Source organism: Podarcis erhardii, assembly GCF_964252035.2.
Source record: "Podarcis erhardii genome assembly, chromosome: 6".
NCBI classification, from domain to species: domain Eukaryota; kingdom Metazoa; phylum Chordata; class Lepidosauria; order Squamata; family Lacertidae; genus Podarcis; species Podarcis erhardii.
Genome location: NC_138510.1, coordinates 81,006,096 through 81,024,314, shown reverse-complemented (window position 1 = coordinate 81,024,314; position 18,219 = coordinate 81,006,096). Strand labels below are relative to the sequence as shown.

Sequence of the window (18,219 nt, the reverse complement as noted above, 5' to 3'; positions counted from 1 at the left end):
TAAGTGCAACTTTTTGAAGTTTGGGTTGACATTTATTTTGTGGCTGATCTAAAATGTTCCATTTTTCATTTTTATTTTTTGGTGTTAGTGCTGGGATCACTTAAGGCATTTTGTGCTTGTGCTCTGGCAAAATTGGATTAAAAAGGTAGTGAAAGTGTTGAATCTGCTCAAGATTAAGAATTTTCAAGTCCCATTGGTTTCAGTGGGGATAGCGTATAATACTCTTTAGAAAAAGAAAAATACAAGGAGACTTTAGTTGCCTCGTGCCCCAGATTTCTTATTAATTTCATGGGGCTGATGTTTTCTCCAGACTTCCTTAGTGTTCAAGACATTAGCAGAACATGTATAAAAAACCAAGTAATGGTTCAGTATGATAAACTACCATGGGATTTAGCAGAAGAATTACAAGTGGTCTATTTTTTTTGCAACCTACTGATGTAAGAGTAATGCATGAGTATAAAGTTCAGCAGTAAAATGTGTGCTGTAAAATGTGCAGTCAAATGCTGATTTCTGAAGGTGAGTTCTTTGCCATGGGATCACTTGGAGAATCTTTAATATTGTGACAGGATGGTAATGGGCACATATTCAATGAGATGACAATAATCCCAGAATATTGTGTTAATTTTGGTACATTTGCAGAAAGGTTTCTTTTCTCTTGGTTTTGGGGGGAAATGTTGCATTTATTCCCTTGTATCCTTTTATACTGCCCTGAAATGTGGGGCTAAGTTAAACGCGGATAATGAAAAGGCTGCTTGGGGAGCGTTACTTAACTGTACATTGTATTATATCGTGCAATGCTTATATTTTTGGGTAGCATGTTTCATTTCCATTTGGAAGGGGATTTATGTCAACTGGGAGCTTAAGACTTCATTGGAAGTGTGGATTTACCCCTAAGCAGCATTTTCCATACATTCTCCAGCAATGAGGCAACACAGGGAAATTACTTGGAACTAACAGTTGATCCTTAAGCAAATGAAGTTGGTTCTCAATAAGTCTTAAGTAATAAAAGTGGAATTAGAAATTCTCTCTCTCTCTCTCTCTCTCTCTCTCTCTCTGCCTTGCATTACATTCTCCATTCTCTGTGTAACAGTGCTGGACACTTAGGGATGATTCCATCAGCGCTGGATTTAGGGTGTTGCGGGCGGCTGCAAAATAATAATCTTATTGAGAAGATCCACCTAAAAGTCCGCCCCTTGTTCCATTGATGCACAGGAATGAAAAACATTATGTTCTGCAAAATAGATGGACAGTAGTGAGATGGCTCCTGAGGTGGTAAATCCAGGATGAACACCACTGGGAGCTTCCATGTCCTGGAAAGCTCTTCTGTGAATGAGCCAGTTAATGATTACTAAGCAGTAAAGGCCATAAAAAACATGTGTCAGTTGGTGTTGGAGCTCTCTGATTTGCACCTACTTTGACAGTGCAAAGGTTGAGGCCAACGTGGTGCCTGCATGTGCAAATTGTTACACACCAATTCCGGTTGGTTAGTAGGGTCTGCACAATTCTCAGTCTAGAGGATCAGCACGCATGGCTGTAAAACGGTGCTCTGTTTCCTGAGGAGATTATATAATCTCCAAGTACAGGTTGGTTGATTGCAGAGCTCCAAAAAGGAGGGAGAAGTTCACTGCAGTATAATTATTGTTTGTGTCACACTCTTGACCAGAGTCTTTTCTGCTTGCACGTGACGTTTCTTATGTCTGGCAATGTGATGTCGAAGCTACTGAATGTTCCTTGAGAGCATTTCTCCATAGAGCTTGGTGGAGGAGGCCTTGCTGAAGTCATCGCCACTACTTTGCAGGCTGGGTTGGCTTGCTTCAGGCAGTAGAGTTTGGGATAATGCTAAAGGGCAGCGACTTGTTAATTACTTTACAAAAATGCATATTTTGTTGCATTTTTAAGTGTTTCAAAACATACATTGTACCTCCTAACTTGTAACAGGCAAGTGTGGTTAAAAAGTAAGAGTTTTTTTTTTTTTAACCCCCATCTGAACATTCTTCTTTGAGCACCAAAATGTACAGGGCCCTGCAATTTACAGACTCTTGTTGACTTGGTCTTTTAAGGTAGTCATTTATTATGTAACGTTATGTAATGTTCTACTTTCCCCTTCCTCCCAAACTTGCCTTGGAGGTTAATAAAAATATTTAAAAAGAAGCTTCTTCTGTAAACGGCTGTTGCAGAATTATCTCATGTAGCGTGCAAAATAATCAGGGTCTCCATTCGTTCTCAAAATTGCAGCTCATTTCTTCCACTCTAGCAAGGAACATAAAAGTGAAGTAGAAATTACTTTTTATTATAATTACATTTGCAACAGCCTCATACGCTTTTATGTGGTCAGTTAGAGCTTCACTGTAAATGAAAATTGAAGCTTTTGAAGCCTTCTTCTTCTTTTTTATTGGAAAGTGAAAATGGCTTTAGTTATATGTAAATTGGGAAGCTGTACACGTTTTTAGTGAGATCATGGGCAGAACAGACATGCAGAACATCTTCTGCAGAGTAACAGCTGCCTGCTTTTTTAAACACACAAATGCAACCTGCTCATCACTGCCTATACCAAGTAAATTCTGCAGAAACCTTTAATGACAGATGGTCCGTCTGAGGGATGGGAAACAACACTCTTTGTACGTGGTGAGCTTTGTCTGTAATTTATATTCCATACTTCTACACATTTTATGTCTTACCTTGAAAGTAAATTTTAGGAAGAGGGGATTATTATAATTTTTTGCATCAGCTTCTCCTGTTGGGCACTGTGACATGGAACATGCGGGGGGCAGGAACTGTTGCAGTGCCTGTCCAAGGTGAGGGAGAGTGTGCAAGCACTATTTGGCTTCCACTGAGGACAGCAAAATGTCTTGGGCCAGCCCTTCTAGGAAAGTCAAAGGAGTGTGGAGTGTAGAGTGCAGAGACTAACTGGATAGGAATGGGTTTTCAAAACAAGTATCTAACTTGTGCTTTTCAAATACACAGAGACGACCAAATGGACTCCGAAAGAGCTCCAGGCATATGGACCCAGGTCTGTGTTTCTCTTTTTCATCATTAAAACTTTAGAATTAGCACAGGATAATTAATGGTTTGAATCTCATTATCAGATGTTATTTATACAGCTTCTTTCTTTTGGGGGAACGAGTACCACCAATCTGACCCACAAGGCATCTCAGTGATAGCAGTAAGATGTAAGCTGGCAGATGTAAGTCTGATCTTAAAAGTCTGTTGTATTCTTTCACCACAGGCCTAGCAAGATACAATACCCTTCCCAGTTTCTTACCATATCATTTATACAATCATATGTACACCACCTTAGCCCACTCACAACATAATAAAACAGTAAAAATAAAAAAAATTAAAAGCATAGCAAGAGCTAACATAGACAAGTTGGAAAAGTTTAAAAATATCAAAATAAATGAACATCCATCTGCACTATCCGTAGGAAAGCAACCAATTCTGAGAAAACAGCTATTAAGAGAAAGTGATCTGAGAGGTTTTTAAGCCTGCTTAAAATATTTCCAGTGTTGAGGCCGCAGGCACCTCTGTGTAATAGTTTCTTACTACTAAAAGTAAAGTTGCATGTACTGTTGTAGTATCACTCTCCTGCATGCAGCTGCTGTTATATTCACTGAAACAGTCAAGACTGTCAGTGCAGTGTGTTTTGATGTTGCACCAGTGGAAATTGTTATTTCAGCACTGGGACCTTTTAGTTTTGCTGAATTCTATGGCTTGGATTCAAATAAGCTCTCAGGCTGCTAATCACTTTCCTGACCGTGTTTTCAAGGGTACAGTCATATGACTATCATAAGACTATCTGAACTCGCTCTCTCTCTCTCTCTCTCTCTCTCTCTCTGTGTGTGTGTGTGTGTGTTTGTATGTGTGCTTTGCTGCTTTGCTTTTACAAGTGGTGCTCTTAAACTTTGCTTACATACCTAGAAGCCCCTGGGCTTTTGGTAACTCTTCCCTCACCTTATGCTGCTTAAACAGAGCAAGTATTTTAAAATTGATGCCTAATCTTGCAACACTCTGTTCTCAACAGCTGCTGTTTTTCATAGAGTCTGAAGGCAGCAGGTATTAGGTATTTTGAGGTGCAAGACTCCAAACAGAATGCACTTTGACTTTTATGTTCTTAATCTTTCTCCTCATTCCCTCTACAACTGTCTCCCCCACCTCTCACCAGACCCAGGTTTCTGTCAAAGAAAGCAGTACCAGGGTTTTTGCAAATGTGGTTTGACTGAATAAACATGTAGTTCTGGTCGTTTGACTGATAAAATCAACTGCAAGTTCTTTCTCTTAAGCATTGAATGCACATATATACAGTAACTGTGTGAGGAGGGTGGGGGGTTTTTTTGGTTTTTTTATGAGCTCTTTTTCAAAAGCAAGTCAGATTATTGAGTCGTTAAATGTAGTAACGCTGTGGGTTAAACCACAGAGCCTAGGGCTTGCTGATCAGAAGGTCGGTGGTTCGAATCCCTGTGGTGGGGTGAGCTCCCATTGCTTGGTCCCTGCTCCTGCCAACCTAGCAATTTGAAAGCACATCAAAGTGCAAGTAGATAAGTAGGTACTGCTCCAGCGGGAAGGTAAATGGTGTTTCCGTGTGCTGCTCTGGTTTGCCAGAAGCGGCTTAGTCATGCTGGCCACATGACCCGGAAGCTGTACGCCGGCTCCCTCGGCCAAGAAAGCGAGATGAGCCCCGCAACCCCAGAGTCAGTCCTGACTGGACCTAATGGTCAGGGGTCCCTTTACCTTCACCTTTAAGAACGATTTGCACCTGAAACAGGAGTTCAAGCCCATAACTAAGCAGGTGATGGCGGAAGCTTCATATCTGCAGAAAAAAACCAGCTGCTGTACTTACTGCTCAGTTGCATGGGAGTTGAAATGCAAATGGTTAAATTGTCTTGACTAACCACTCCCTTTGTAAAAAAAGAACCTTACCATATTGGGCATTTTGAAAGAAATATAGCTGTTGCCTGAAGCCAAGTGTTGCTTCACTGTGCTTTTGGAGATACTTTTCCACATTGAAAAGTTATAAATGTGTGGCACAGAGGCTAATGAATTAAGGACTTAAGGAATTAAGGATTCCCAAGTCCTGAAAGAAGGAGCCTATCTGGTACCTATTACTGAAACCTAGCTGGGTGGTGCAGCAAGCTATGTTTTGGCCCAGCACCCATTGTCAAGATTGGACAGGGAGGTGGATTGGCTAATCTCCACAATGATACAATTTTGCTTGCCCTGTGCCCATTGGATTGCTTTAATCAAAAGCATTGTACCTGGTGCTGGGCTCCATTTCAGCCACACCACAGAGCATATTTTTCCTGTTAACTCATATGTACACCTGGATTGATCTTGCCCCTTCAGAAGCCACTTTGCTTCACCCTCCCCCATGATGTGTCACAGTCTGAGAACCATCAGCCTAACCCATTTTTTAAAAATTGCTTGATGCCAAGAGAGTAATATTTCATTACTTCTGGTCACAATGGGAATCTGATTGCACAGGTTCATGCCAGTAATTATTCATGGTAGAGCACGTGTAGTTCCAGAATCTGTTTTTACAGCTGCCATTATCCTTATGATTCATGCAGCTTAAGTCTCTTAGCACGTCCACTGCTGAAGTGTCTCATGACAGTTGCAAAGAAACAACAACCCCTAAACCAAAACAAAGAGTTTTAAACTACCTCCCATAATTACATTGAGCCCTGCAGGTTAGAAGTTATCTTTTGCGCCTCTGATGATTGCAGCTAGGTACAAAACTAGATGACTCAACAACGGCAATTAAACCAACTCAGTGGTTTCCCTATCTGATATGCTTATTTTCTGTAAAATCTCTTGTTCATTGCTTGGCAGTATTATTTCAACTGTTGCAGTTATGCCAACTATACTGCCTCTCCCCAAAATAATACATTAACTCTCAGTTGCAGGACAAGAACCAGCATGCCTCTTGCCTTCAACCAACTTTTTAAAGCCTGTGTACTGCTAGATGGACAAATATCCTGCCTCTGTACAACTTGGCTGATAGTTTTTGCTGTTGTCTTCAAGTTGACGATGGGGCAGGGAAGGGGAACAGCAGCAAAATTTCCCTGTTTTTTTAGATGAGTTTTTTACATGGGCTGCTCTGGCTTATTTCTGTTAAGACATTTTCTTGCAAGTCTGGCTTCTATATAGTTTTATTTTCTCCACAGAACTTGGTGATTCTGCCTGATTATACTTCATGGTCAGGGCCTGTTGTGTATTTTGAGTGCCGAGTCTTACAAAAGGAGAGAAGGGGAAGATTAGCAACTGGCCGGTAGTAACTTAGGTTTTCTGAGTCCAAGGAGGATTTCTTTAGGAGTAGTTTTACCACTGCCTCCTTCAAGCAGGCAGGGAACACCCTCTCTCTCACCAGGAGGCATTAATCACCTCCCTGGTCCAGCCAGCTTTCCCTCCCTGCTGGTTTCCATCAGTCAAGTGGGGCAAGAGTTCAGAATGCAAGTGGCTGCCCTGACCATTCCAATCACCTTGTCCATGTCCTTAAGCCTTACCAACTGAAACTCATCCAGCACAAGAGGACTAGACTGTGCTCTGGACACCCCTTGAGATCCACGTGCTGTAACAATGGAGACTTGACTCTTGCAGTAATTCTCAAGTGTAATCACTACTGTTATTAATTATCACACTCTTCCTCAGAAGCCTAACCAAGAAATCAATCACTGAACGTTAGGAATGTTGTTGTCGTTACTATTCTTTAAATAATAACAGAACATTAACACAAAGCAAAAGGGAGTATTTCCCCTCCACCAAAAGCGACTCATTTACTTAATTCAGTAATAATTTAACTTCTGCTTCAAAGCACTTCTCACACAGAGACTTAACAAAGCTTTGTAAAACTACTGAAGGCTAAATGATCTTATCTCTCGTGGGGGAAAATCCTACTTCAGTAGCTTGCCGAAGGAACTGTGTGGAGCTGCTGCCATGCTCTGCCCTAAAGTGGATTCAGTTGGCAGGCCAGATCCTGACATACCCCCCAGAACCACTGTGACAGATGGGTGGCCCACTCACCTATCTATCTCTCTTGAGGCCACCATGGATGTCAGATGAAGTGTTTTCCTTTACAAGTAGGTTTGAATTCAAGCTAGTCTGCAAAGGAGAAATGTCACTTTGTCCGTAGAGTTTAATTTCAAACTGCGCAGTCAAAGGAGGGGTTTCATTGCAAGGCTTACTATAAGGACTAATCAGCTGATTGACACTTAAAGCATGCCCCTTTGGGCAGGATCTGACTGCATTGCAAAGTTCCCTTGGTATCAGTGCCAATCAGCTGATTCACACTTACAAAAAGCCTTGGTGACCAAAGAACAGCCAGGAGACACTTTAAGTCTGCTGATGGTTCCTTTGCAGCTATGTCTTTAGCTGCTCCACACCTGATGGCACATTGGATGCCAGGTGTGGTACAGGTGGGTGTAGTTTGGGGAAAGTGGCCCTGTGAGCCAAAGTAGAAGCCCATGCCAGGCCTTATTATGCCTATGAGTTGGAGGTTTCCCACTGCTGCCCAAGACCACCTGCTGTGTGCATCTTCCGTTGACTCTGTTCATGTATAGTAACAGTTGGCAGAGATTTATGCCTCCAGTACTGTTGGAGTTTTTATTTGTTGTAAATATATTCTTTCTTTCTTTCTTTCTTTCTTTCTTTCTTTCTTTCTTTTTAAAATTTGTATACCACCCTTCATCCATAGATCTCAGGGCAGTTCACAACATAAAATCACAATATAAAAATCACAAAGTACATAGTAAAAATAAGAACAACAACAACAACAACAACAACAACAAGCAGCCTATAATTCTCCTTCCCACAACACATTTAAAATGTCATGGGATGTCACCAGCCAATAGCCTGGTTGAAGAGAACGTTTTCACCTGGCGCCTAAAGTGTATAATGAAGGTGCCAGGCGAACCTCCCTGGGGAAAGCATTCCACAAACGGGGAGCCACTGCAGAAAAGTCCCATTCTCATGTTGCCACACTCCGGACCTCTCACTGAGGAGGCGCATGAAGAAGGGCCTCAGAGGCTGATCTCAGGGTTCGGATAGGTTCATATGGAGAGAGGTGGTACTCTCAAATAATGGACATACGTGTTTTTCTGAATAAAGGGAATAAAGGGAAAAGAGAACCTGTAGTGGGAGGCACTTCCTCCATCTAAGGTTTTCCAAATTTCACTCTCTTCTGTTCCTTTTTTTTTAAAAAATAATATTTATTCAGAGTTTAAAAGTTACAAAAAGAAAAAAGAACAATACAAAATACAAAAAAAAGAATACAACAGCAACAGAAAATAAAAATAAAAATAAAAATACATTCGCTTAAAAAAGAAAAAGAACAGATTAAACCTTTACTTAACTTTCTTCCTTTACTTATTTCCTTGACCTCCTCACACCTCCCAATTTTATATTCTAGTTCAAATTGTTATTTCAGCAAATCCTTCCAACCTTATTTTCACTTAAGTAATTTAATTTAATATTTAATAGTAATTTAATAATACTCTCTTCTGTTCCTAAGAAAAGTTCCATTCACTTGCTTAGGAAACAGTTTGGACATATCCTGTGTTATCAGTCTCCCATCTCATCAAATCTTTGTCCTCTGTGGCTTTCCCATCTTCCTCCTTCAACAAACATTTTAAGGTGGTTTTTTAAAAATTAATAATTTATCCCAGACTGTACCTGTATGGGATTTGAAATTGTTTCTATGCATGTTTTCCATACGTTTTTTCTTGAAGATGTCTTGAGATGTTTCCTATGAAATGATTCATGAATGGAAATAAAGTAAATGGAAAGGGTAGCCTAGGGAGGAATCCTTGCAGTTCCCTCCTGACTCTGGAGGGATGCCTTCAAGACTAGGAACATTGGTCCAGAAGCAGGTTTAGAGGGCCTGCCTCCTGCCTTTCCCGACTGCCCTTGAAGAACCCCATAACCCTGTAGCTGCTCCTATTCTCAATAACTCCTAAAATGCCCTCTTTGAATCATGAAGAACAGAAGTACACTGTAAGTCATTTCCGTTTCTGTGGCTAAAATTAAAGACCTTGATGTCTAGCACAGTCACACTTCTATATTATGTAGTCACATTATCAGTTTGTCTGATTAATCTTTAACGTGAGCTACTGAATTTAATAGTAACTTCATCTGAAGCACTAGAACCCTTGCCTGATTGTGTTTAATTTCTTAGGTTATTGTTTAACTTAATGCGTGGGCCAGTTTGGAGTAGTTCCCACCCCTAAGTTGCTTGGAGGATGAACTTTCATGACTGACACTGCTGTTGAATTCTGCTAGAATTGAGTCTGATAGGAACAGGTCGTTGTGACATTTTATGATGTAAACAAAGGCCATGTGGAGGTAGCACTCCAGACAGAACTACGTAAGATAAAAGTATTCATAGCTATACTTAGAAAAGGTAATGTTCACAATTGTGAACTCTTCAGCTAGACTACTGCAATGCATTCTCACATGAGCCTGCCCTTGATAATAAATGATGCAGAAGGTTCTGTTAGTTTTATTCTGTAAGCCAGACCTGAGAAGATACATTGCATTGGTGTTGGCTCATTTTAGAGGCTGTTAGTTCATTAAAAACTTTCATCAATTTATGAGGCATCATAATTGTAAGTCAGAATAATTTTATTAAATGACCATCAGAGAAATCTCCCAACTTTATAATCTAAACACGAAAAAGAGATGGTTGCTTTCCTTAGTAGTGAGAGTGAAAAGCAAAGCTTCCTAGTGAAGGCTTGTATTGTGGGAGGTATCATCATTTTTAAAAAGTGTACTGTCATGCTATTGCTACTCCATTATAAAGTTTTTAAATATTAATGATACGTTGTTGGATGTAATGAATAAATGTTCTCTTTTGCTTTTTTTTTTTTTAAATTGTATGTTCAGCCGCTACAGTAGCAACTTGAATGATGGTGGCTTATAGAGAGAGGTTGTAAAGAGAACACAATGCTTTACTTACTTCCCACTTGAAGCCTGCAAAAGACTGGGAAAAGGAGAGAACCCTTTAGACATTCAGGAAGGAGAACTATGAAAGCATATTAGGGAGAAGAGGGGGGTTATCTGAGTGAATGAACAAAACTCTGATTTATTTATTTTTTGCCACAGCTTGGGGATTTTTACAAATAATGTGCTTTCCCAGGCCACCCCACATCAGCTTCTGAGAGCAGTGGAACTACCAAGAGGGCCACCTCTGCTGTTCTTAACACCTGAGAGGGTCTATAGGGAAAGGGGAAATCTGACAGATATTGGTCTAAGTCGTTTAAGGCTTTAAACACTAACATGAACACCGTGAATTGGGCCCAGAAACAAACTGGCAATCAACATAGCTGTTGATTATATGAGTTCTGAATGTAACCCCAGTCAGTAATCTGGCTGTTGGATTTTGGACCAGTTCAAGGTTCTATGTTGTCATCAAGTGCAGCCCCATGCAGAGTGCATTGCAGTAATCCATAGAAGTTAAATAGTGTGGGGGACAACATAAAGCCGCGTGGATCCCACAGCACAGTTGCCAAGCAGCTGAGCAGGTGTCCTCCATTGCTACTCTCTGGAACCAGCCCAGTAGGTAGGAGTGGAACCACTATAACAATGTGCTTCTGAAATATACTCGGAGTCGAGAGAAACCCACCAGATACTGTGCATAATGATAAACTGCTGAGACATCAAGGAGAATTGGCATTCGCACTTTCTTCCTTCTAATTAAAGGCCATCAGCCAGGGTGACCAAAGCCATTTCAGTGCCAAAACCAGTGTGAAGCCAGATTGAAATGGGCCTAAACAATCAGCTTCTCTCAAGTATTCCTGAAACTGACTTGCTACTATACTCTCAAGTACATTGCCCAAACTGGTGGAGAACAATTCTCTATTCCACCCCCCATACCATAGTAGCATGGTTTTTCTGCTTCTTAATATGATAAGGCTTATGCGCCTTCCTCCTTTTGAAACTGAAAGTAGTGAATAATGCATGTTACCTCTAGAAACGCTGGTTCTATATCCTTAATCAATACAGGCAATCTCCAGATGTCTGGGTAGGCTGAACTCTCAGGTGAGCATGCTGTGCATGAGTCAGAAAGTTTCCCTTTACCTGAGGAGCCTTAACACGTTTGGAGGAGGGAGTGTTGAATAGTTATTGGGCTTGGAGGATAAACATGTTCTGGTTCGCCTTTTAACTATGAGCAGAATTGGTAAAATAAATTTGTAAAATGATGTTCGTAAATTGGAGTCCAACAGAAACTGGTACATGGAGCTTTGTGTTTCTGTTGCTGCTTTTATTTGAGACATCCTTGTGTTGCATTCAGTACGCTAATACTAGAACTTGGGGCCATCTAACAAAGCTGAATGTTGGGAAATTCAAGAAAGACAAAAGAAACTACTTCTTCACACATAGTTTAACTGTGAAATTTTCTCTGAGACGTTGCAGTAAGGACCACCATCTTGGATGGCTTTATACCATATGAGTGCAATTTAGACAGACTATGTTCATGAACACATAACCTGTGAATTTTGCATGGATTTGCACAAATGATTTTGCACAAAATTGGGATTTTTAAAAGGTGGCTTTGTGGAGCAGCATAAACCTTATGCACATAAGTGTTACAGTTGCCAGATTAGATTACAGTTGCCAGTGGCTCTTCCAGATGAGTCTGTGCACGCCTTGCATGCTCACAGTAAACACCTAATGTAAAATGTCACCTGATGTGACCTTCCCTTGTTAAGTCAATAGCTTAAATGTGACTTTGCTTAGCCTTGCAATTCTGGCTGGGTGCGCTGGAGCAGCTGCTGTGGTAGCTTGCATTTTAGGCTGCAGGTGAGGGCTCATGTAACTGAGTGCCCCTCCACACAAGCAAGTTCCTTGCATGAGGAAATCAAGCACATCAAGGATAAGTGCTCTGTTTTAATCAAAGATGCAAAATGCCCAGTGTTTTTTTTTTTTCCTGTTTCAAGCTTCCTTGGGGGTCAAAACAGCTAAATGATTAGAGTTCTCTAATAAGGCCTCATGTATCATTTTCAAAAACACTATAGAAGCTGGATCATTCACATGCAGGAAACAGTCCACAATTTTAAGGCAGGTCTCTGTGCTTTTAAGTAGGGGACACAGCAATGTTAGGAGCTCGTGTGAACTAGTAATGTTGAAAATCCTACCTGCCACTTCCATGTTTGTACATAAATATCCTGATCTGTGAAATCATTTCTGGGTTATGGTGAAATATCTGCAGCAGTAATAGGGAAGGTTTCACTCCCCCTTATGTCAAATCTCCTGCAGCACGGTCTTTCTCCATAAGCTGCATAAGACCCATCACAATATTGCATTTGCACTGGAGACTTAGCAAGCGTCCTATGGAGGCTAAAATATGGCTTGGGCATGATCAACAGGATAAGCTCTTAGTAAATGCCTGTCATAACCTTGAATTAGAGGAACCACGTTAACTTTTTAAAATCCTTTTTCTTTTTCTTTCTCTTTCTCTTTACTTAAAACAAAACTTTTGAGCTGGTGAACACCTTTATTCCGTTGGAAAATGCCCTTTTAACAAGACAATTTGGCAGAGAGGCCACTACAAGCAACATATGGTGCTGCTTTTGGAGTTCCTTTGCTTGTAGAGTGCAATTGAACGATTGAATTACTCTGTAAATCCAATAACACTTAAGAAAAAATTAGATTTCCTTTTCAAATGATTATATCAGAAACATGGAGTGACTTGTGATTTCCTGTTGTCTTGGACACATTTCCCTTTCAGTGGTGCACTCAAAGAAGACTGATGTGAACGCACGGAATTTCTCCATATCAGCGTCTAAAGCATTACCTCATCACATCTATCACCTTTTTATGGCTCTAAAATTAGAAAGATAACCTTAAGATATAAATCTTTTACAGGGCCAGAGTTGTATGTACACTCAGGAAAGGATGAGTCTCCGTGGCGATGAAATTGACTAGTGCCTCAAGAGAGAATTAATAGGAGGACAGGAGTGAGCTGATGAAAAAATTGATTATTTTCCATTAAACTGTACGTGCTGTGCTTTCATGAACTAAGCAGCAGCCTAGAGAAAAATATTTTTCTCGCACAACCACATTAAAAATAATAATACAGGGGAGGAGGCTTGATAGTGAAAAAGGTCTCCTTTCTTATCTTAGTCCATATGTCAACATACAATTTGACTTTTTCTCCACCCTAATCCATTTGTTGGATGTATTCAGGTTATTTGAGGCATTCAGATTTTGCCTTCCCCCCTCATGGCCACAATCCTATACACATGTACCTAGAAGTAAAAGTCTCCTTTAGTTCCCTAGGGCTTACTTCTGAATAAGCAATTCCTTGGACTGCACTGTGATTTTGTATTTTTTATTTTAATCTGATTTTGATTTGTATTTTCCCACTGGCATTCTGCTTTTCAACCAAATGATCCTTAAAGTAGATGATAGTAGCTGAAACAATAAAACATAGGTATGATAATAATAATAATAATAATAATAATAATAATAATAATAATAAATATACATGACAGCAGGAGATGACACAACAGCCAGCATAAAACTCAAAACAAAATTCTTTGGGGGATTGAAAACAACAACCCTAAAGAGCCTATCAATGTGATGCTGTCCTTTGGCAAAGTGGGGGGGGGGGCTCATTCTGCAGACTGTGAACTAGCCCTATTGGAGGGGTCCTACTTTAGATCTGAGTTCCTGGGTAGGGCCATTGATTTTGGATAATTCACCACATATAGCTAACCTGTGCTTTTCTTTTCAGGCTTACCAAAAATGCAAGTAATTCGAAACTATAGCGGGACACCACAGCCAGCTCCACATGACGGCCCTCCTTTACATATCCAGATCGGGGACATAATTGAACTCATCAAAGGGGATGCACACAGCTTGTTTTGGCAGGTAAAGTACTTGGCAGTTCTGCTTCATTAGCTGAAGCTACTGAAGATGTCCCTGACTGGTGCCCAAGACCAGGCCTGCTGCATCTCCTCAGGGCTAATCGGTTGCCTCTGTATGAGAAGCCGTGACTCCTACTTTGTGTAATGCTGGGGAAGTTTCCACTTAACCAACAGCCCAGCTTCAAGCCAACAAGTTGGGGAAAAACAACAACAGCAGGCTTCCTACAGAGGTACCTAGGGTGGCTAATCCTATGAAGAGGTCATGTGAAGCTTTGAGGCTCTGCTGCTTTTAATGCATTTGGGGACACGGGTGGCGCTGTGGGTTAAATCACAGAGCCTAGGGCTTGCCGATCATAAGGTTGGTGGTTCGAATCCCCGTGACGGGGTGAGCTCCCGTTGCTCGGTCCCTGTTCCTGTCAACATAGCAGTTCGAAAGCACACCAGTGCAAGTAGATAAATAGGTACCGCTCTGGTGGGAAGGTAAACGGCATTTCCGTGCGCTGCTCTGGTTCGCTAGAAGTGGCTTAGTCATGCTGGCCACATGACCCGGAAGCTGTACGCCAGCTCCCTCGGCCAGTAAAGCAAGATGAGTGCCGCAACCTCAGAGTCGGCCACGACTGGACCTAATGGTCAGGGGTCCCTTTACCTTTACCTTTAATTCTTATTACAGTTACAGCTCCCTAGCATAGTAACTTCCCTCTTTGACTATAGGGGCCAAAATAAGCCTGTTCAGCAGGGTGTATACCACTCTCAATTCTCTCATAACCTCTGTTCCACTCATCACTGCAGGAAGGTCTTTTCTTGTTCTTGTTTTTTATCCTTCCTCCCAGCTCAGTTCATATTCTCCTCTCCATCTGAATCCCCTGGCAGCCAGCAATATCCTGGGCATGTATCTTTCTGCATCTCTCTCACCCAGGTCACCTGTGCTACTTTTCAGTCTGATGTGCTGTCATTTCCAGAAAAAACAGCAACCAATGTAAACAAGCAAACAAACCTGTTTTGTTTTGCTTTTTACTGATTTCTGGGTGCGCTCCCTGCCAGATTCAGCTCTTTGGCGTCACTTGTTTCTGCAGGGATTGTTTGTTCCTGCAGGGAGCTGTTGACAACTCCTGTCATTTGAGAAGGGGCAGAAGTGACTGCTATTGAAATGCTTTGGGATTTTTGAAACACATTTCTTTTGTGAGATTTTAAAAGAGTGCAATATTTGATCAGTGATCCTTACTTGCATACAATTTCTAGGCTTTTTTTGTCTTCTCCAAAGGTTGTCTGGAACACTAGATCACATGCTGACCTGCCCCCTTCCAGACTATGTTGTGTGCAAGAATGCGGGAGATGGGGATGGGAAGCACCACAAAGAATCAAAACAAAGAGGAAGGCAGTACTTTTACTTGAGCTTCACTAAAAGCTGTGGATCAATTAGCACCAGAGTCTGTGTCACTTGCTAACTGCCAATCTTAAACATGTTTAGTTCCAAGTTAAATTCCACTTGAGTTCAATGGCACTGGTTTTCTGGTAAAGTTGTTGAACATAGCCTTCATCCAAAACCCCCCCAAATGCTTGTCTTTTGTTTTTACGGTAAAAGAAACCAGTGGATATTGTGCAATTGCAAAGAGAACCTGCAAAGGCAGCATTGCATCACACCTTACGTTATATATTTTGTTATCTCTGAGAGCTTATCCCCAGGGTTAGGAATGCACCTCTTGGCTTGGAACAAATTAAAAAACAAACCCCAAACAAACAAACAAATCTATGATGAAAGATAGGTTGTAGTTCAAAGGTCCAATATTGCAACTTTATTCAGTGCTCCAGACAAGTGTCTGAAACTCCTCCTTAATTCGTCAGTTTTGTGCTTCATTCGTCTTGCATTTGAAGTGATGTTACTGCTTGTTAAGAATGGAAATCCCCAAGACTGGCACATGGCAACCATCATGCCTCATTTTAGGGAGCCTTTTCATAATAGAAGGAATCCAGATCTATTAAAGCCAATCTGCATGTTCAGAATAATAATGTGGTAGATCCCATCTGGAATCATGCTACTTAAAAATGCAATCGGTGTATTGATTATTTGAATGCAATGTATAATACTTTTATTGTGTGAAGAAAACTAACACACCAGGGAGAGGATTAGGGCAGAGTTCTTTTTAAAATGGATGTACTACTTCTCTGTACACAGGGATTTCATGCATAACTCATTTGATCTGCACGTTAATACTGAACCACTAAGAGCTGCCTCCTCCTCCTATAGAGGTGAATCTATGATGCTGGAATTAGTCAGCCGTCCCAGTTTGTGGAACGATGAAGAGGCCTTGGCCTGCAGCTCCTCACTAAAATAAAATCAAGAAAGCTAATTGCTGACCAGTGCTCTGCATTGCCAGTGCAGTTATTCTCAAGGGTTGAGCTGTTAATGGCACAAGAGTTCTACTATTAAAATTTGAAAACTGGAGAATTCCATGGACTCAAGACAGTGGCAAAGGCCTAATTTTCAGCAGCAGTGTTAGTTCAATTACTTTTTAAGCCCAATGTAATTGTTTGTAGGTTCTTTGTTCAGAAGTTCTTTCACTGGGCCTACCTGAGGAGGTACATGGTTGTGGGGGCGACCAGGGAGTGAAGCAGCCAATAGTTGCTTTTGTGCACAGTAAATCCTTCCCCACAGAGCCAGGATACTTTCCTAAGTTTCTACACACCACTACTGTAGTAATTCCTACCTTTACCACTACCTTTACAGTCCCCTGTGATCTCTCGTGAGTACCCAATAGCTACAAACATTGATTCTGATACTTAAAACTGGAAATTTTTGAGCAAAGCATATGTAATATGTAGATGTAAGTTTGGGGATGTAAAACAGGTATATGGTTACTTCTTTGTACAAACCTAAATTCAAAGGTTTTTTAAAACAACAACCACAACCACAACATCAACATTATTGCTATTTCTCCACACTGTTGCTGACTGGCTTCCAGAGATCCTTGAAAGGAGTACAACTCTTTATGTACAGTGGTACCTTGGGTTACAAACACCTCAGGTTACAAATACTTTGGGTTTCAGACTCCACTAACCCGGAAGTAGTACCTCGGGTTAAGAACTTTACCTCAGGATGAGAACAGAAATCGTGCGCCGGTGGCATGGCCGCAGCGGGAGGCCTTGTTAGCTAAAGTGGTACCTCAGGTTAAGAACGGTTTCAGGTTAAGAATGGACCTCCAGAATGAAATAAGTTTGTAACCAGAGGTACCACTGTACTTTGGCAATACTACATGCACAAAGTTTAGGGCAACGACTAGCATCCTGAATAGCTACATGATTTGTTAATTGCTTGTCTTGAGAGAACTCTTATATTCGGTTCACGGTGTTAGTAAAAAAATAAATAAATTGTGTCCCTGTCCAGTCTGCTCCGGGAATGATCTGAAGTGACCAAATTGGACATCCAATGAATGTATTTTTTTTTTTTTTTTAAAAAAAACCCTCAGGACAGTGTGGCATTAAATATGCCCTGACACAGCAACCAGGTTTTGAGGTGCTGCTGCTGGGGATGGGGTAGAAATTTGATTCAGTTCACATACATAATCCACACTTTCCAAAGCAACATGTGAACTGAAAATAGCCATCATTCTAAATTTGCAAGTCTCTGAATTTTGCAGTGCAGTTCTCCAGTCAAATAATGTGTACAAAATTAGGGCAAACTGTACACAGAAATGCACATGTATTTTTAAACAGTGTTTTATAGAATCATGGAATTGTCAAGTTGGAAGGGACCCCGAGGGTCATCTAGTCCAACCCCAACTACCATCCATGACAGGTGAACATCCAACCATCTCTTTTAACATTGTACATCACCCTGATATCTCATTATACGATGGTATAAAACTACTTGTATAGTGATAGTGACACTATCTGAACCATTTTAGATTAGGTAGGAGGATCCTGGGTAGGGATGCTTGTGGAATTCAAGAATTCCGATCTGATCTGCCCTGATTTGTAGCTCCTGGACTGAAGTGTGGGATTGGAAGGTAGTTATTCACTGGCTTATGCACTTGGAATGAAAAAATGTATATTGATGCAGAAAAAGGAAAAAAATGGATTATGAATTTATGTTTGTGATGTGGACCAGATGTAGATTTATTCAACCATCTCTATTCTGGGGACTAATTTGAAATGGGGAAGGGATGCAAAAAATCTGGTGTTCACCAAATGGTGGAATTCATCCCCCTCACTGAAAGTCATTGCCTGCAGAGTTACAGTGGTACCTTGGTTTGTAACCGCTTTGGATTATAACCGTTTTGGATTACAACCCACTTTTTTTTTATTACAACCAATTTTTTTTGGGGGGGGGGGAGGCCCCATTGGGAAAAACGCACTTTGGGTT

General features: G+C 40.9%; 1 protein-coding gene across 4 annotated transcripts in view; it reads left to right on the top strand.

Annotated features, from left to right (window-relative positions):
- Positions 1-18,219, top strand: part of VAV3 (vav guanine nucleotide exchange factor 3) — a 216,209-nt gene that overhangs the window by 163,762 nt on the left and 34,228 nt on the right. For all 4 annotated transcript variants that reach the window (XM_081865819.1, XM_081865816.1, XM_081865817.1 and 1 more), the window contains exons 19-20: positions 2,965-3,010; positions 13,727-13,863. In XM_081865819.1, coding sequence (XP_081721945.1) covers positions 2,965-3,010; positions 13,727-13,863 — 183 coding nt within the window. The remainder of the gene's footprint in view (positions 1-2,964; positions 3,011-13,726; positions 13,864-18,219) is intronic.